The 21,393-nt window shown below is 41.2% G+C and overlaps 1 protein-coding gene across 1 annotated transcript; it reads left to right on the top strand.

Annotated features, from left to right (window-relative positions):
- Positions 1-655: 655 nt before the first annotated feature.
- Positions 656-18,318, top strand: LOC124038721 (AFG3-like protein 1). The gene is made up of 16 exons (XM_046354805.1): positions 656-931; positions 2,414-2,489; positions 2,733-2,812; positions 3,116-3,265; positions 3,433-3,498; positions 3,715-3,839; positions 6,148-6,412; positions 6,601-6,738; positions 6,948-7,101; positions 7,290-7,397; positions 7,610-7,735; positions 7,815-7,925; positions 8,056-8,171; positions 11,868-12,068; positions 13,620-13,805; positions 16,374-18,318. Exons 1-16 carry the CDS (start codon positions 797-799, stop codon positions 16,557-16,559), a joined length of 2,223 nt encoding a protein of 740 aa, XP_046210761.1. The 5' UTR covers positions 656-796; the 3' UTR covers positions 16,560-18,318.
- The last annotated feature ends 3,075 nt before the right edge of the window (positions 18,319-21,393 follow it).

A 21,393-nucleotide genomic window follows, 5' to 3' on the forward strand; every position in this document is an offset into this window, starting at 1 on the left:
TATTTAGTAATTTATCTCATTGCCGCAACGCATAACTTTTTCTGGATCTTGTTTTTTGCCATAATTACATGTTATTTTTATCTACACAAATTTAATAAAGAACAAATGGCATACTATCAGATTGAGCCAAAATGACTGACATTGAAATGGTATTTTTCCTAATATTTCCTAAAAATGGTGTTTGAAAAAGTCTTGATGATGATGATGATAAATTGAAGTTATATGGTGGCAAAATCAAAATTATATCACAAACATTTAAGTTACTGACAACTGCTGCTACCTGTGTGTTTAGTACTTGCTGGATATTTCTATTTTTTATGTTCATCATAAATGTGTAAATTGTATAATCTACCTGTCAAATTGCTTGTCCATGATGAAATGTGCGTGTGTGTTTATCAGCCAACCACTGAACAAGATCGAGTTCTGCAGGACCCAAAGTCGTCGTATTCGCGCATGGATGATTTGATTTTTATTAAAGCTGTACACTTGTATCTATTGAACACTTCGTGTACTTTTTTCTTGAATTTTGAATATGCTTACATTTTATATAATTTGTCAACCATATCAAAATAATACATACAATTTTTTGTCCATTCCAACATAAATTGTGTCAGGCATGATTATGGTCAGGTTATTGGAGTCCTCAATGGTCAAACTCTGGACGACGTTCTTGCATTTAAAAGCCAAGTACTGTGGCTGTTATTCAATATTATGACACCGTTGAAGTGTAAGAGGGCAGCATATCAAGAAAATCAGATATTATTTCTCAGAGTGGACGGCAAGTGGCAGCCAGAGAATGGCTCAAATGTTGGGGCTTCTCTCGACGGCTGCTTTGCCTTTACGGATTGCAGTAAAACCTTGTGTACGCAGTTCAGTGGTGTCGGCAAAGAATGTATCTGTGCAGCCCGTCTACCGTGGCTGTTCTGTCAGGGTAAGATTGTTTTATGTGATCATTCAGCCAACTGAAATTAGGTGTACGCTAATTAGCCATTCTAGTTAGCTAGTTCTATAACGTTACGGCATACAATCAATCCGTGGCTAGAACTGTTATGACTGTCAGGACTATCTGTACCTCATAACTAAACTCCGCAACAACAAAATGCACTTTTTCAGGACCCTGTCGTTCAAAGATAATTAGTAAAAATCCAAATAACTTCACAGCCCTATATTTTAAAGGGTTTAAATACGGTTTCTCATGCTTGTTCAATGAACCATAAACAATTAATGAACATGCACCTGTGGAACGGTCGTTAAGACACCAACATCTTACAAACGGTAGGCAATTAAGGTCACAGTTATGAAAACTTTGGACACTAAAGAGGACTTTCTTCTGACTCTGAAAAACACCAAAAGAAAGATGCCCAGGACTGCAGATGTGGCCAGGGCAATACATTGTAATGTCTGTGCTGTGAGACGCCTAAGGCAGCGCTACAGAGACAGAATGGACAGCTGATCGTCCTTGCAGTGGCAGACCACGTGTAACAACATCTACATCTGACCATCACAACTGCATGAGTTACACCAGGAATGCACAATCCCTTCATCAGTGTTCAGACTGTCTGCAATAGGCTGAGAGAGGCTGGACTGAGGGCTTGTCTGGTGCATTATAACAGGCCTACAACACCGGCAGTGTCACCCATGGGCACAAATCCACTGTCGCTGGACCATACAGGACTGGCAAGAAGTGCTCTTTACTGACGAGTCGTGGTTTTGTCTCACCAGGGGTGATGGGTGGATTCGTGTTTATCGTTGAAGGAATGAGTGTTACACCGAGGCCTGTATTCTGGATTGGGATTGCTTTGGAGGTGGAGAGTCCGTCATGGTCTGGGGCGGTGTGTCACAGCATCATCGGATTGAGCTCGTTGTCATTGCAGGCAATCTCAACCCTGTGTGTTACAGGGAAGACATCCTTCTCCCTCATGTGGTACCCTTCCTGCAGGCTCATCCTGACATGACCCTCCAGCATGACAATGCCACCAGCCATACTGCTCGTTCTGTGCGTGATTTCCGGCAAGACAGGAATGTCAGTGTTCTGTCTAGCCAGCGACGAGCCCGGATCTGCAAATCTGGTGCAGTCAATGAGGAGATGCACTGCAGTACTTAATGCAGCTGGTGGCCACACCAGATACTGATTGCTACTTTTGATTTTTACCCCCCCTTTGTTCAGGGACACATTATTCCATTTCTGTTAGTCACATGTCTGAAACTTGTTCAGTTTTTGTCTCAGTTGAATCTTTTGTGTAAATGTTTGTATGAACATATGTTAAGTTTGCTGAACATTAACAGTTGACAGTTTCTCTTTGTTGCTAAATTTAGCTAACATGGCTACTAACGTTACTAGGCAGTAGCTCAACTGACTAGCCAAGTAGCTAGCTAAACCAGCTATGATGACTCTAAATGCTTTCCTCTTCAGATTCTTGCACAAAATAAATTGTCATCTCATGGATTATATTCATCTCATGGACTACTTTACTCTGAGCCTCCAAAAGGTAAGACCCAAGAGATGTGTCTAAGAAATGTCCTGTGTTAGCTTCATGAACTATGCAGTCTAATGCAAATTCAGATCAACTTATCTTTTGATGTAAGCTCTCCATAAGGGAGCTCTTACTCATAAAGATTCGTCTAAGCGTCGACCTAGGTTGCCCTGACTCCCCCTCCCAACCTAGATGGGTTCTATTAATCAACACTGGCTGGACCAATGTAATGCTATCATTCACTCTTACTTGGCAAAGGGAAGGAATCACGTTGCAGGGGAGGCCATCAAAGTGGCAGGAAAAGAGCAGGGGGAAATTGGTGGAGCCGCATGAAGAAGGTATGTGCTGTGGATGGTCTGCCTTACAGTATTGCTCCCTATCCCATTGCTTCCCAACCAGAGGTACTTGAAGACTCATGAGACCGTAGGCTAACTGCTAAAATGCACATGAGTGTACTCCAGGCAGAGTGAAATTCAGTTGGTGGCACAGTAACCAAAACCTTTTGGGAACCACCGCCCTATTCTGAGGGATGTTTACATCTAATCGTGATTTTTCTGTGTAACTGAATGCAGATACTTCAACATGGGACTTGAAAAAAAATGATTTTTCTCCTATGTTGACCCTTTCCTCTGCCTTACTAGGGAGACATCCCATGGGATGAGAAGGAGTTCCGCGCCCTGGCAATGTTAGTAACTGGGATATCATCTGCCGCACTCTACAATCAGTTCAGTGACACAGCCAAGGAGATCACCTGGAAGGACTTTGTCCATCATTACCTTGGCAGAGGAATGGTAAGAACAAATGAAACAATTCAGTGAGATTACTGTACATGGAAATGCATGCTGATTTTTAATATTCTTGCTGTAATTGCTCAGTTACAGAACTTTTTGTTTCCATCGACTTGTCATGTTGGTATCTTTACAACTAGGCCTTCCTAAACAGTTTGTTCTCTTCACAGGTTGACCGTTTAGTGGTTGTCAACAAACAGTATGTGAGAGTCATTCCATTACCAGGAGCTGATGAGGTAGGTGGAAACGGACCATTCCCTGGATCTGAAACGGTGACAAACTTTAGACGATAGCATGATGACTCTCTTGATTTAGATTCACTCGGGATGAATAGTCTTTCATTTAAATCTTGTTTGCTCTATTCTACTGAAGGTAGTATTTTGTGGTTACATTGGAAGCTGCAGCCTTATCGACGAGGTTGACGTTATTGACGTGTGTTGGTCTTTCCCCAGAGCCATGTGTGGTTTAACATCGGTAGTGTGGACACCTTCGAGAGGAACTTGGCGGCGGCTCACGATGAGCTGGGCGTGGAGTCCTCTCATAGGGCAGCTGTTGTGTACAGCTCAAACCGTTACTGGTGAGTTAATACACACACACACACACACACACACACACACACACACACACACACACACACACACACACACGGGCTGCGCTATTAATCACATTTTAATAGAAATTGCAATATTGACATGCGCAATATTCATATCTCTGCGACTATTTTGAAACGCCACTTAGCCGTCTGTAACACCATTTTAAATTGATTTACTTTTGATTTATTGCTCGAGTTGGTGCAGTTCTCTCTCTCCTGTTTTTGACACTTCCCAATCCCACACACACCAAGCCCCGTCCTCTGTCTCTTAAGTCGGCAGTTCCTCATGCTCGAGATTCACTCTGCATGCATTCACCAACATCATGCAGTCAACCAATTTTTATTTTATTTATTATTATTTTTCCTTCTAAACCGGAACAATGAGCATTTCCACTTCGATTCTTTAGACCTGCTCCAGAACTTTGATTAGTAAGTATTTTTCCAAACTTACCGCATTGTGCTTGATGTGTTTTAATGTGTAGTTCATACATGCAGAATTTGTCTTACCTCAAATAGCCACGAAATCTCAAGTTTGAAAGTGACTTTTCTGAAAGCCATACTGGGGCATTTCCCCCACGTTGGGCCAGCCCCATAACAATTGGAGTTTCATCCAATGAGCTTCAGCCCCTCTCCATTTGCGTGACAGCTAGCAAGATGCACACAGCAGACTGAGGGGAAGCAATGACGTGGCGCACATATCTGTATGTGATGTAGTGCCCACTTTTTGCTCATGAATACTACACTGAACAAAAATATAAACACAACATGTAAAGTTTTGGTCCCCAAACACGAGCTGTTAAACTTTTTTTACATTTCTGTGACTCTTATCATTTTTTTTTTTCTTCTCAGTGAGCATTTCTCCTTTGCCAAGATCATCCATCTGACGGGTGTGGTATATCAAGAAGCTGATTAAACTGCATGATCATTACACAGGTGCACATTGTGCTGGGGACAATAAAGGGCCACTTTAAAATGTGCAGTTCAGTCGCACAACACCATGCCACAGATGTCTCAAATTGAGGGAGTGAGCTATTTGCATGCTGACTGCAATAATGTCCACCAGAGCTGTTTGTAGAGAATTTAATATTAATTTCTCTACCATAAGCTGTCTGTTTTAGAAAATGTGGCAGTGCGTCCAATGGGCCTCCCAACCACAGACAATGTGTAATGCCAGTCCAGGACCTCTACATCCGGCTTCTTCACCTGCGGGATCGTCTGTAATAAAGCCCTTTTGTGGGGATGAACTCATTCTGATTGGCTGGGCCTGGCTCCCCAGTGGGTGGTCCTGGCTGCCAAGTGGGTGGGCCTACCCATTGTGGCTGCACCCCTGCCCAGTCATGTAAAATCCATAGATTAGTGCTTAACTTTTCAATTGACTGATTTTCTTATGAACTGTAACTCAATAAAATCTAATTGCTTCGTTTATATTTTTGTTCAGTATACTTTCAGAACTACTGGCTAAAAAGTATAAAAATACCATAGAATCTCTTTTAATATAAATCAACATTTTCTATATTTTACTATTAGTTTAACTTGTTCTCTGCAAAATGCTAGTTAGTTAGTCTTTAGCAAGCTGCAAATGTGCCCCAAAAAATGCTAATCTATAGCTAGCGGGCTAGCTAAATCCACTAATAGGGAAAATCCTGCTAGCAAACCTTTGTTCTAATACAGGCTGGTACCAGTGGTTGAGTATATCAGCATTTTTTGTTAAACATTTTTCTTAATCAGAGGAAAAGGCAAAGAATATTCTGTTTGTCTGAATGTACCCATCAATTTCAATCTAATTAGGGTTCCATGGCAACCAACTCTTACCTTTTTCATTTGTCATGCCAAACAAAAGTGCCCACTGTATTCCAACCATAACATTTGAATGATTATGCTATGAACAGTTTGCCCAAGTGAGTTGGATCTATATTCTCTAGTGAAATTGTAATTGCAATATTTGGTACAAAAATTGCAATTTGATTATTTGCCCATATCGTGCTGCCCTAACTTGTCTGTCTGGGAACCTACAAATTCCATTTAAATTGAATCTCAACCCCTTACCCTAATTGTAAACCTACACTTAAAATGGCGTTTGTCCTCATGGGGATGTGGGATATGTCCCCACATTTTACTATTCTTTAGGGGATTTTGGGTACACACACGGCTAGAAGAAAAATACTACACACACCTCAGCAATTCACCGGGCTAGACTCTTGCTCACCCCAAAATTAGAGGTAGACTTATGAGTCAAATTTCACGTTCAAGCTGATGTTTTAACTGAGACATTTTATCATTTGTCCTCCTACAGGACATTATTAATGCACGTGATCCCCACCCTGGGGTTGATTGGTTTCCTGCTCTTTTCCCTGCGACGGAGACCAATGAGAGGTGGTGATTGGACCGCTAACACCCCATCCAGCATAAGGGAATCACCAGCGAAGATGATGGACAACATAAACACCAAGTTCAAGGATGTTGCCGGCTGTGAGGAGGCCAAGCTGGAGATCATGGAGTTTGTTAACTTCCTGAAGAACCCCCAGCAGTACCTGACCCTGGGGGCCAAGATCCCGAAGGTAAGGGATGGGACAACTGCAGTCATACTAGTCCTGAAACACCTTTCAATGTAACATCAAGGGAGAAAATGTGTTTTGATTTTAGATGTGGTATGACTTTTCACAACCCATCACAAGTGAATGTCCCTTTTTTAGACTTTCAGATCAGATACCGTTTCAGGTATTTTAAATCTCATGTGTGTTCTCAGGGTGCTGTGCTCTCTGGACCTCCAGGCACAGGCAAGACCCTGCTGGCCAAAGCCACAGCAGGAGAAGCCAACGTCCCCTTCATCACAGTCAATGGCTCAGAGTTCCTGGAGATGTTTGTGGGTGTTGGGCCTGCCAGGGTGAGTACACAATAGAGCCAGAGGGAACACTTACAGCTGACTTCATAACATCCATTTCAAGTCAAATTATGCACATTTTAGATTATAGCTGAAAGTAGTTATAGCTAGCTAACCACAGGGATACATTTCAATCCATTTTACTGGAAATACTTTGCTTAGAGGCTGTGAATGAAGTTAAGGACCTAGTATTGACAGTTTTCTCCCTGTAGGTGAGAGGCATGTTTACCTTGGCCCGGAAGAATGCCCCTTGTATCCTGTTCATAGATGAGATAGACGCGGTGGGCCGCAAGAGGGGTGGGGTAGATTTTGGGGGCCAGAGTGAGCTTGAGAACACTCTCAACCAGCTGCTAGTGGAGATGGATGGTAAGTATGGGTGAAGTTTCCCCATCTAATATCACTATCATGTTTGTTAATCTGATATGTGTCCCCTGTTTGTTACTCTGATTTCATCTGTTATAAAGCTGTTATTGTCCACCATTACTCTAAATGGTTTACTTTGTGAACTGTAATGCATATACTGTAAGTTTCATTCCCTGGTATTTATCTTCTAGGGTTCGATACCAGCACTAACGTGGTTGTCCTGGCGGGTACCAACAGACCGGACATCTTGGATCCTGCACTCACGAGGCCTGGTAGATTTGACAGGCAGATATACATAGGTATGGAATCATAAAATTAAACTGGAGCTCTGTGGCAATTTCAGTGTTATGTCAACTTGCTGCATATTTGTATTGATATATAATACCTTTCGGTAAGACTATGTACACCTTACATAAGGACTTCATAACACATTTATAACCCATACATAACAATTTTAAAAATCAGTGGACTATATGAGCATTTCTTAATGTAATACATGTCCATGTTTCAGGCCCACCTGACATCAAAGGCAGAGCGTCCATCTTCAAAGTGCACTTACAGCCCATTAAACTGGACCCTGCTATGGCCAAAGATGAATTGGCCAGGAAGATGGCTGCCGCCACACCAGGCTTCACTGGCAAGTTAAGCTGCTCTGTGTGAGAAGATGCCATATTGATTATCTTGACTTTTAAAAACATCCTCTCGGTCTTCATCAGGAGCCGACATAGCTAACGTGTGCAACGAAGCTGCCCTAATCGCTGCTAGACACCTCAACCCACATGTGGAAGGAAAACACTTTGAGCAGGCCATCGACAGGGTCGTCGGCGGTGGGTACAATGTCTTCCAGGGCCTTCTCTTATTGGGTGGTCTCTGCTTTGTAAATGTTACATATTTCGGAAGATTGGGTGGGGATTCAATGGAAACTTCCATTATTTCTCTCTCGTTATCTCCCTGTAGGTCTTGAGAAGAAGACCCAGGTGCTGCAGCCCAATGAAAAGAAGACTTTAGCATACCATGAGGCTGGACATGCAATAGTGGGCTGGTTCTTGGAACATGCTGACCCACTGCTGAAGGTAATGCCCTCTTTAAAGGCCTTGCTTTGTTTATTTGGTCGGGATTGCCAAACGAATAAATAATATTACTATTAAAAAATGTTTTTGAGCACTGCATACTATAAACTCTGCAGCACCCTTCACTCCTTTGTTGGTGTGAGTGAAGGCCAGCTGTTTGCCCTGACCTACTCATGAATCAATAAAAGGAGACCTGTGAGACTTCTTAAAGTCATTATACTGTCTGAGCTTACTAGATCCCTGTGAAGGTAGCAGTGGCCTTTGTGTGGCAGTTGAGGTCATTTCATGAGGTGCCCTATGTCAGTTTGTTTTGAAGCCTAGCCACAGTGTTGGGCTATGATTTGATGTGATTTATTTAATACATGATTCAACCACATGTGGATACAGTGAGATGCTGTCATGAAAAGACATGGCATTTTTAAATTGTTACTGGGAATTTGAGCAGATAATAATTTCTCAATGTGATTTATTTTGCGTACCATATTTATATTTTATCAATCAAATAAAAATATCAGCCAGGATCCGAATGACACTTTACTCTTTGTGCGTATCACCCATATATATTAAATCACCTGCATGTGTAGGAGTGGGCCATTGCTCAAGGTTTTGATTTATCAGGATTCGCATTTGCCGACGCCAATGGCGACAAAGTGGTCTTACTGGGTTCCTTCCATTAGGAAAATGTGGTGCCTGTCATTTGACTGGCAGCGTTTTCATTTACCGGATCCATATGCGTTGGTTGTGCAACCTGATTAGGGGGTCCTCCCACGGTGCTCAGAATGCCAGAAATCACATTTTTAGTTTATTGGCGTTCATCTTAACAGAACATGCAACTCTGATTCGACCATGTAAGTCGCTCTGGATAAGAGCGTCTGCTAAATGACTTAAATGTAAATGTAATGTGCGCCGTTCTTACCGAATTCGATGTTAGAATACATAGGTGGCGACCTTTTCCCTAAAGTACATTTAATTAAATAGCCAAAATTAGAAATAAATTGCTATATTAGAAAGCATGATTTGGCCACAGTAACATTGGCTTAAAAAAATAAGTTGGCTTGCTTTTAATTCGCATAGACTACGTTCGGGAAGGGGCCGCAATTTGTGCAGAGCGAGTAGCAAATACCAAATTCAGTTACGACACTCAGTGAAAGGCAGAGACTCAGCCAGGGATATCGCAATAATTCAAAATACAGTCACGAAAGAAATGGCTATTATTGTAAATAGAAGACATTGAAAAGATTCCAATCTGTCTTAATATCAATTTAATTGAGTAGCGTATCTTATTAGCACCAGCGGAGAACATCGGCCATATCCCCAGTAAGTGTGCATATTCACTGTCTTTATCATTGGGTCATTGCCAATTTTGTTTGTTTTTTGGACAATTTCTTCCAGGTTAGTTGAAGTCACTGTATTTGTCTCTCCTTAGGCCCAGAGTTGGATAGCCTGTAACTTGTCATATTAGCAGAATCTTTTTTAACGTCTCCAGTCATGCAATGTAGTAGAATTGCATGAAATGTGTTGATGAAAGGACAACATTTTCCTGTGATATAGCAATGGTCTACTCCACTACTTTTTGCGAACAGTGATTATTAGCTTATCATACATATGTCTGCAAATGTGAGAATGCTTAATTATAAATGTGAATTTATTAGCTTCCCCGAACGTGAAACTCACGCACCGCCTAACTGTCCACATGTACTTTTCTTCAGCCAACAAGATGAGTAACTAACATCAAAATCACCAGCCTATATCTATCTACTATCCCCCATAGTAAAAAGTTTACCTAATGCTTGTCCTTCTGTGCCAGAATGAAATGGCCTATTCCAAACAGACTCTGTGACAGTTCTCTGATAGATCCCAAATGTATACAACCAGAAGGCTTATGGACTACATGCAGAAAACGTTAAAGATCAATGAGTCTCATGCAACAGATCAACACGTTTAGCTTAAAATGTTGATAAACCATTATTTATTCACATAAGTGCAGAAATGGGCACAAGGCATTAGGCAACACCGGAATGTTCGTTCAGTAATGTAATTTGCGAGAAAACACCATTGTTACCTAGATGAAGATATCCATTGGAAATGTAGGAGGGAATATCTAAACATGAAACGACTAGGATTGTGCCTTTGGCTGCTGGAAAATTAAACAAAGGCTACTAGTTTCAATGGCGTATGGAAGGAAGTCTTTATACATTGAAATAACTGCCTGCAGGTTTGGTAAAATTGTATAGTCTACTTTGAAGCAAGGTAAGACGCCTCATATGTAATAAAACGTTAAGGTTTTAAACAATTAAGTACGTGTTTTCGAAATGCATAAGTTTCCAGCTCATTGCAAAGTGGTGAAGCCTGCGCTAGTTGCCTGTGCATTTGAATGGGAAGCTCGCTTCAATTTACCATTTTGAGAAAAATATTTTTTTCTATCGTGGCCTTTTATTTATATATAATCTTTTTACATGTGATTGCCTTTAGAATTGTTGCGCAATGATGGGGCTTATTAAAGCACACGTTTCACTCCAGCATCAACAAACCGCTTTTAGAGCTGTATCAGCAACTCTCACGCTACACGACTGGTATTTCAATCAATGAATCGGTTAAAATGAAATATTTCTCAATGCGATTTTTTCCTCCTCCTACTGGACAATTGACCAGCTCCAATTGTATTTATCAGCTTTTCATTTAATTTTTTTTAACAAAATCCGGCTTTTACCAGAACCGAAACACTGTCCGACACAAAAAGACATTAAAGACAAAATACTTGCATTTAAAAACATTGACATGTGCGCATCTATCAGTTAAACATTCAGTACATGTCAGGAGGGAGAGACAGTTGGACGTTGCAGCAGCAGGTAGGCCTAGCCTATAAAGAACAAACTAGTAAGTAGCCAATTCAAAATATATATATATATTGTATCTGCTAGTTAACATTGGTTTCATGTCTTGACCTACACTTTCCAATAAGGCCATACAACGTTGATTTACATTTAGGAAAGATTAATTTTAAACTTATTTTTTAAAACAAATGATTCACTTCCTCACAGTGAATTGAATCATGTGACTAACAGTAATTTTAGGGAAAAAGATTAGATGTAGCATTCTCTTGCATTATGTGGCTTCAACTTGTTTTGCAGATATACTTCCAGTTGATTTGGGAATCCAATGTATGGAACATTACAACTCAATAGATGCTAGTCAGCCTGCAAAGTAAACACAATTGTATTTATTTTACCTTTTATTTAACCAGGCAAGTCAGTTAAGAACTAATTCTTATTGTCAATGACTGCCTGTTCAGGGGTAGAACGAGGGGTTTGAACTTGCAACCTAGTCCAATGCTTTAACCACTAGGCTACCCTGCCACCCCAGAAAAGGTACATTTCCTGAAGATAATTTGTGGGCTTGCTTCAGCAGAATACAATTATTTGTAGCCTACCATAGCCATTTAATTTTCGATATATAATACTTTGTGGGGCATTAAGTGCCTTTGCACAACGAACAGAGATGGTACATGGGATCAGAGAGCACCCTACCGGTGTCGATATACTTTCATAGAGACACTGCAAATTGTTGGTCATGGAAACTTGGTTAAGTCATGGAGAAGTCATAAAATTCCATCTGTCAAAATGTGTATGAACCCTGGATTTGTAAAGTGGATTTTCTTGCACTATTCTAATGCCATGTGTTCCTCTTCTCTTCCTCTAGGTGTCCATCATCCCCAGAGGGAAGGGGTTAGGGTATGCCCACTACATTTCCAAGGAGCAGTACCTGTACACGCGGGAGCAGCTGTTAGACAGGATGTGTATGATGCTGGGAGGACGTGTGGCTGAACAGGTCTTCTTTGAGAAAATCACCACAGGAGCTCAAGATGACCTGAAGAAGGTCACCCAGTCAGCCTATGCACAGGTACTGCAAGGATCATCAACTAGATTAAGCCGCGGAACATTTTTCTGGAGGGGATGGTCAAATTGATAGCAAGAAGCCCAAACAGAGATGTTTGACTAAAACATAATCATTTGAAACTTTCCTTACATTTTGTATCCTATCACGTCTCTCTACTTGGGAACAGATGTCTTAAGTCAATCACTTGGCGCTTGTTTTCCTGATGTTTTTACAGTCATGTCCAACAATGTAAATTCCACACAAGGTTATCTGGATTTCGCCTATCGGATAGGATTAAATGCGTAGAAATAGGAGTCCCCATTCAAGTCTATGATTCTTCTGTTCTATTCATTCCATTTCTATGCATTTAACCTGTTGCGACGAGCCATCCTGGATCCGGGATCGTGAATACAGCCTCAAGCTCATTACCATAACGCAGCCTTAACTATTCATGAAAATCGCAAATCAAATGAAATGAAATCTATATGCTAGCTTTCAAGCTTAGATTTGTTAACACTGTCATCTCAGATTTTCAAAATATGCTTCTCAACCATTGCAAAACAAGCATTTGTGTAACACTATTGATAGTTAGTGTAGCATTTAGCGTTAACATTCAGCAGGCAACATTTTCACAAAACATTCAAATAAAATCATTTACCTTTGAAGAACAGATGTTTTCAATGAGCAGACTCTCAGTTAGATGGCAAATGTTCCGTTTTTACAAATAGATTATTTGTGTTGACAAATCGCTTCGTTTTCTTCATGTTTGGGTAAGAAAAAAGGGGGAAAAATTAAGTCATTAAAACGTGACCTTTTTTCCAAATTAACTTGATAATATCAACAGAAGCATGGCAAACAATGTTTAGAATCAATCAAGGTGTTTTTTCACATCTATCGATAACTCCTTCGTGGCAGGTGACTTTCTCTTCTGAAGAAATGGAACGCACATGGACCTAGAGATTACGCAATAATTTCGACACAGGACACCGGGCGGACCCCTGGTAAATGTAGTCTATGGTCAATCTTCCAATGATATGCCTACAAATACGTCACAATGCTGCAGACATCTTGGACGAACGGCAGAGAGCATAAGCTCGTTCACGGCACATTCACAGCCATATAAGGAGACGATAGAAAAACAGAGCTTCAAAAATTCTGCTCATTTCCTGTTTGAGTTTCCTCTTGGTTTTGCCTGTAGCATGAGTTCCGTGGCACTCACAGATAATATCTTTGCAGTTTTGAAAACGTCAGTGTTTTCTTTCCAAAGCTGCAAATTATATGCATAGTCGCATCTTTTCGTGACAAAATATTGAGCTTAAAACGGGCACGTCTTTTTATCCAATAATGACATAGCGCCCCCATAGGTTGAAGAGGTTAATAATCTCTTATAGGTGAAACATAGATGACTTTTGAAAAACTGTGCCCAGAGCTTTTTAAATGACTCCCCAGATAGTCAAAAAAGCAATGGTCACGATTCAACAATGTTGATAGGAATTTGTTTTGGGACGTGTTGCTTCGTCATAGTACCTGTTCTATTTATGATTTCCACACACACACATCACTTCTGCCCTCCAGGTAGTGCAGTTCGGGATGAGTGAGAAGGTAGGCCATGTGTCGTTTGACCTGGGGGAGATTGCGATGATTAAACCTTACAGCGAGGCCACGGCAGAGCTCATAGACCAGGAGGTCCGAGACCTGGTGGACAGCGCCTACCAGAGGACCATGGAGCTCATTATGGACAAGAGGGAGTGTGTGGACATGGTGAGACTTGCATTGACCTACATGAACATGTCGTTCCAAGGTTTTCAGAGTACTCTTTATGCTGTCTTATCATGGGTCTAAACTCAGCAGAAAAAAGTGACTCTCTCAAACTGGCAACTGTTTATTTTCAGCAAACTTAACATATGTTCATACACATTTATTCAAGATTCAACAGACAAACTGAACAAGTTCCACAGACATGTGACTAACATAAATGTAATAATGTGTCCCTTAACCTCTCTAGGGTATGTGGAACATTAGCATCCCACCTGGCCAACATCCAGTGAGATTGCAGAGCGCCAAATTAAAATATAGAAATACTCATTAGAAAAACATGTTTAAAGATGAACTTCTTGTGAATCCAACCACTGTCAGATTTCAAAAATGCTTTACGGTGAAAGCATACCTTACAATTATTTGAGAACATAGCCCAGGAGACAAATCATTACAAACAGTAACCAGCAAAGTATAAGAGTTACACAAATCAGAAATAGAGAATTAATCCCTTTGTTCTTCATGTTTGTACTCGGAAGACGACATTCATTTATTCAATAAATGTTCCTTTTGTTCGATAGTCTCTTTATATCTGAAAACCTCTTTTGTTCGCGTTTTCTTCAGTAATCCACAGGCTCAAACGCAGTCTCAACAGGCAGACAAAAAATCTAAATGTATCCGTAAAGTCCATAAACATGCCAAACGATGATTATATTCAACCCTTGGGTTGTTTTTAGCCTAAATGATCTATCTATACAATATTTCAACTAGACAATAACATGGTCAATATAAAAGCTAAACAAAGGCAATCTCTCTGGTCGCGCGCATGAATAAGCTCTGACACGGCAGGGTCCACTCAGACTGCTCTTACTCCCTCATTTTTCAGAATACAAGCCTGAAACAATTTCTCAAGACAAGACATCTAGTGGAAGGCATAGAACTGCAATTTGAGTCCTAAGTCAATGGCTACTGTAATGGTATTGAATAGAAAACGACGACAAAAAATTCCTACTTCCTGAATTAATTTCTCAGGTTGTCACCTGCCAAATCAGTTCTGTTACTCAGACATTATTTTAACAGTTTTGGAAATGCTTGCGTTTTCTATCCAAATCTACTAATTATATTATATGCATATCCTATCTTCTGGGCCTGAGTAGAAGGCAGTTTAATTTGGGTATGCTTTTCATCCAAAATTCCAAATGCTGCCCCCTACGTTAGAAGTTAACAAAGGGGAGGTCCATGTCTGTTCTGGCAACCAGCTGCGTTTAGTACTGCAGTGCATCTCCTCCTCATGGACTGCATCAGATTTGCCGGTCCTTGCTGTGAGATGTTACCCCAGTCTTCCACCAAGGCATCTGCAAGTTCCTGGACATTTCTAGGGGGATTGGTCCTCACCCGCCGAGCCAACAGGTCCCAGACGTGCTCAATCGGATTGAGTTCCGGGCTCTTCACTGGCCATGGCAGAACACTGACATTCCTGTCTTGCGGGAAATCACGCACCGAATGAGCGGTATTGCTGGTGGCATTCTGAAGCTGAAGGGTCATGTCAGGATGAGCCTGCAGGAAGGGTATGACATGAGGGAGGAGGTTGTCTTCCCTGTCACGCACAGTGTTGATTGCCTGCAATGACAACGAGCTCAGTCCGATGATGCTGTGACACACCTCCCCAGACCATGACGGACCTTCCACCTCCAAATCGACCTTGCTCCAGAGTACAGGCCTCGCTCATTCCTTTGACGATAAATGCGAAACCGACCTTCACCCCTGAGACACAACTGGGACTCGTCAGTGAACTTTTTGCCAGTCCTGTCTGGTCCAGCGACAGTGGGTTTGTGCCCATAGGTGATGTTGTTGCCTGAGATGTCTGAGGACCTGCCTTACTACAACAGGCCTACAAGCCCTCCGTCCAGCCTCTCTGTCTATTGTGGACAGTGAGCTCTAATGGAAGGATTGTGTGTTCCTGGTGTAACTCGGGGGGCAGTTGCCATCCTGTACCTGTCTCGCAGGTATGATGTTCAGCTGTACCGATCCTGTGCAGGTGTTACACATGGTCTGCCACTGCGAGGACGATCAGCTGCCCGTCCTGTCTCCCTATAGCGCTGTCTTAGGCATGTACTGATTTGGCCATTTATTGCCCTGGCCACATCTGGAGTCCTCATGTCTCCTTGCAGCATGCCTAAGGCATGTTCACACCGATGAGCAGGGACCCCGGGGATCTTTCTTTTTTTCCCTTTTTTTCAGTCAGTAGAAAGGCCTCATTAGTGTCCTAGGTTTTCATAACTGTGAGCTTAATTACCTACTGCCTGTTAGTGTCTTAATGACCATTCCACAGGTGCATGTTTATTAATTGTTTATGGTTCTTTGAATAAGCATGGGAAACTGTTTTTCAACCCTTTACAATATAGATCTGTGAAGCTATTTGGATTTTTATGAATTCTTTGAAATGTATATAGATTTTCTGAGCTAAAACATCCTAGTAGTCCCTAGAGCTGCTCTTTGGCTCTGTCATTCCTGATGTGTCATGAATGTCACTGAGCTCACTGCAACATTACTGTTCTTTTCCTCTCTCCCCAGGTGGGAAAGTATCTCCTAGCGAAGGAGGTCCTGTACAAGGCGGAGCTGCTGGAGCTGCTGGGGCCACGGCCGTTTAAGGAGAAGCTGACATATGAGGAGTTTGTGGAGGGGACTGGCAGTTTTGAAGAGTACACCAGCCTGCCAGAGGGCATGATGGACTGGAACCAGGATAGTGAATGGAGCTGAGGAGCCTACCCCAGTTAAGGAGAAACAGGACCAATAGGCAGGACATCCAGTGACTGGTGACCTCTTAACCTAAAACCTGTCTCAGCACAACACGCATCACTTCAATCATGTAGCCTAGGCAGAAGGGAAATGGGCACTGAATCTTTTTTTTCCTCAAATGTTTTATGAGATTGGAGAACATATTTGGAGTGATTTTAGACTCTTACTCCATATTGAATCTTCCCAGATCATTGATATTCTTTGTCTGCCCTCAATTCAAACCACAGATTTTTGAATGGGGTTCAAGTCCGGATACTGAGTTGGCCATGTCAAAATGTTGATTTTTGTGGTCAATTAACCATTTTCTTTTGTGTGTGCTTGGGGTTATTGTCTTGCTGGAAGATCCACTTGTGGCCAAATTCAAGCCTCCTGACAGAGGCAACCAGGTTTTTGGCTAAAATGTCCTGGTACTGAGTGAATTTCACTGCACCATTGGCCTTTAATATTATACACAAGGTATGGGTTTCATTCTTTTGACACCAAAGCACCACGGGTGTGCGTGGCCAAACAGCCTCAGAATTTTTATCTTTTCTCATCTTTATCAAGGGTGCCTATAATTTTGGACCTGACTGGACATCTGCACCATAAGACCAGATTGTTTTGATATGTTCAGCTATTGTATTTAAAAAGGGACTTCCTCCCTGTAAAATGAAATTCACAACTGTATTTGTTTCCTTCCCTCAAATGAAGGCTAGATTTCTAATCTTGTTCATCTTTATCTACCAATGACAGAGTTACTGGTTATGAAAGATGCACTGCTTAGAGTATTAATATCGTAGTTCATCAAAATGCCAGAAATATACTTCTTTAGATGTGTGGAAATTTGCCCTGCCTCCATCTCTCAGGCTTTCAATTGTAAGGTGTGAAAGCTTAAAGGGATACTTCAGGATTTTGGCAATGGAGCCCTTAATTTAGTTTCCAGAGTTGGATTAATTGTCTGATTGCAGTTTGAAGAAAGTTGCTAACTAGCATTAGTGCAATGCCTGGAAGTCTATGGTAACTGCTAGCATGCTAGTAGATCCCATAGACTTCCAGTCATTGCACTAATGCTAGTTAGCATTGGCTCACAAAACTACCTCTAACTTCTTTCATACTGGATGCAGAGACATAAATGGTGTCCGTGAGTTCGTCAGACTCCAGCGACTTAGACAAAGGGCTTCATTGTTCAAAATCCCGAAGTATCCCTTTGACCACAAATTATAACTGACTATGCTCAGCGAGTTTGTTTTTAAGGATGCTATGCTTCTCCAGGAGAGTGCTGTTGAAAAATGTACAGTAGCGCACATCTCCTACAGAATTATAAACTATTTGCTACCTCACTTCAAAGCGACGTATTAAACTCAATTGCCTTCGTATAGGTTTGAAAATTTCCTGTCAGCACTACAAATGTTTCCATTTTAACTAACCAGCACAGAAGATTCCTAATAGTTTATAATTATTGATTTAATACTCCAGTATTGTAAATATGTATGTGTAGTTGCTGGTGGTTTTGGATTATGTGCACTTACCACTTTAACAGGCAAATTTACCTTATGTTCTCCAATTACTGGGGGACAGAAAGTAGTTGTCCATTTGGATTAAAAATAAGATTCTGTGTATGAAGGCAATGGGTATACTACCATGTATAAAGCATGTTTTTGATTCCTCTGCTTGCTGCCACCAACCATCTGCTTGTAATTTCAACTTTTAATGTTACTTTCAATAAACTGTTTGCATTTGATTTTGATTGCATTTGTGATAACGTTTTAGTGTAGGTATTCCTTTGAAGCTGTAAGGGGTTAAGCACAATGATGGAGTAACACTTTCAATCTCAAAGTACTTTTCATTGCATGTTCTGAGACACTAATGGAAAATTAAGTGTATATTCATTGTAATAAAGCAACACACCCATGGCATCTCACATGTAGTCCTCACAATTTGGCTGAGTGGCCAGCTCTATAGGAAGAGTTTTAGTGTTTCCAAACTTCTTCCATTTAAGAATGATGAAGGCCACTGTTTTTGGGGACCTTCAATACTGCAGACATGTTTTTGTTCCTTTCCCCAGATCTGTGCCTCGACACAATCCTGTCTTGGAGCTCTACGGACAATTCCTTGGACCTCATGGCTTGGTTTTTGCTATGACATGCACTGCCAACTGTGGGACCTTATATAGACAGGTGTGTGCCTTTCCAAACCATGTCCAATCAATTGAACTCTAATCGAGTTGTAGAAACATCTCAAGCATGACCATGGAAACAGGATGCACCTGTGCTCAATTTTGAGTTTCATAGCGACGGGTCTGAATACTTGTAAATAAGGTATTTCTGTTTAAGAAATGTTATGCATTATGGGTATTGCGATGAGGAAAAAGTTAATCAATTTTAGAATAAGGCTGTAATGTAACAAAATGTGGAAAATGTCAAGTGGTCAAAATACTTTCAGAAGGCACTGTATGAACATCGTTTGAAAATGTGATTCACGTATTGAAATACGTCATGGGTCCATACTTGCAAACAGTGTGCAGGTTTAAACTGGACCTCTGTCTCAAATTGCACACCAGCCAATTTAAATCGCCAACGTAGTTGGACGTGATCCAACATTTGTTCATGAATGTGCACTTAACAGAAGTCCAAAGGCAATGATAATCAAAGCAACTAGATCACATGCAATTGACTGACTGATTATATACAATTGAAGTTGACAGATTACATACACTTAGGTTGGAGTCATTAACTTGTTTTTCAACCTCTCCACAAATTTCTTAACAAACTATAGTTTTGGCAAGTTGGTTAGGACATCTACTTTGTGCATGACACAAGTAATTTTCCAACAATTGTTTAAAGGCAGATTATTTCACCTAGAGATGTCTCCTAGAGATGAATGTACTTTGGTGTGAAAAGTGCAAGTCAATCCCAGAACAACAGCAAAGGACCTTGTGAAGATTCTGGAGGAAACGGGTACAAATGTATTTTTATCACAGTACAATGAGTCCTATATCGTAACCTGAAAGGCTGCTCAGCAAGGAAGAAGCCACTGCTCCAAACCGCCATAAAAAAAGCCACAAAGATCGTACTTTTGGAGAAATGTCCTCTGGTCTGATGAAAAAAAAATAGAACTGTTTGGCCATAATGACCATTGTTAAGTTTGGAGGAAAAAGGGGGAGGCTTGCAAGCCGGAGAACACCATCCCAACCGTGACGCACAGGGTGGAAGCATCATGTTGTTAGGGGTGCTTTGCTGCAGGAGGGGCTGGTGCACTTCACAAAATATATGGCATCATGAGGAAGGGAATTTATGTGGATATATTGAAGCAACATCTCAAGACATCAGGAAGTTAAAGCTTGGTCGCAAATGTGTCTTCCAAATGGACAATGACCCCAAGCATACTTCCAAAGTTGTGGCAAAATGGCTTAAGGACAACAAAGTCAAGGTATTGGAGTGGCCATCACAAAGCCCTGACCTCAATCCCATAGACAATTTGTGGGCAGAACTGAAAAAGCTTGTGCGAGCAAGGAGGCCTACAAACCTAACTCAGTTACACCAGCTCTGTTAGGAGAAATGGGCCAAAATTCACCCAACTTATTGTGGGAAGCTTGTGGAAGGCTACCCGAAACATTTGACCCAAGTTAAACAATTTAAAGGCAATGCTACCAAATACTAAATCAGTGTATGTAAACTTCTGACCCACTGGGAATGATGTGATGAAAGAAATAAAAGCTGAAATAAATCATTCTCTCTACTATTATCCTGACATTTCACATTCCTAAAATGAAGTGTGATCCTATCTGACCTAAAACAGGGGATTTTTGCTCGGATTAAATCCCAGGAATTGCGAAAAACTGAGTTTAAATTTATTTGGCTAAGGTGTATGTAAACTTCCGACTTCAACTGTAGCTGAAAGTGTAGAGCATCTAGATCTTCATGTTCCAATCCCACATGACCCCCCCCTTTTAAAATATAGCATTACATTTATTATGCTAGTGTGTTGAGAAGTGAAGTGCAGCCAACAGCAAAATGAAGATTAAGAACAAAGAAGCTACGCCTTTCTTCAGCAAACACTGTTCTGGCCTAATAATCATATTGGCTGTATTACATCGAAGTATACACCTAAATGTAACCCTACAACATTTCATAAGCATTTTTTATAATCTACTTGGTCACATGTGTTATTTGACTTGATGACCTCAAATAAAACCTCGCCCCAAGGAGAATTCGAACTCACAGTGGTTGTTTGTCACTGTCTCTGGGCCTTAGTGGATCATGCCACCAATTAGTAATAGCAGGAAAGGGTAAAGTAGAGCTATTTGACATGGCCACAAGCTTCTTAATCGTTTATTTTACTGTATGAATATAAACTGACATGTTGTATAATCCTCATATGCCTTTATTGTTGTGAAATCACATTAATATGTGTGAAAGGGAGAGGCAAATTTAGTCATATATGTCAACATGTGCCTTTTGGATTTAGTATCTAGTAGGATAGTCAAGGGTGCATCATACAATATTGTAGGGACAGACACTTTCAGATGCACAATCGAGAGCATCCTGGCGGGCTGTATCACCGCCTGGTACGGCAACTGCTCCGCCCTCAACCGTAAGGCTCTCCAGAGGGTAGTGAGGTCTGCACAACGCATCACCGGGGGGAAACTACCTTCCCTCCAGGACACCTACACAACCAGATGTTACAGGAAGGCCATAAAGATCATCAAGGACATCAACCACCCGAGCCACTGCCTGTTCACCCCACTATCATCCAGAAGGCGAGGTCAGTACAGGGGCATCAAAGCTGGGACCGAGAGACTGAAAAACAGCTTCTA

This window comes from Oncorhynchus gorbuscha, linkage group LG01, assembly GCF_021184085.1.
Source record: "Oncorhynchus gorbuscha isolate QuinsamMale2020 ecotype Even-year linkage group LG01, OgorEven_v1.0, whole genome shotgun sequence".
Taxonomy (NCBI): domain Eukaryota; kingdom Metazoa; phylum Chordata; class Actinopteri; order Salmoniformes; family Salmonidae; genus Oncorhynchus; species Oncorhynchus gorbuscha.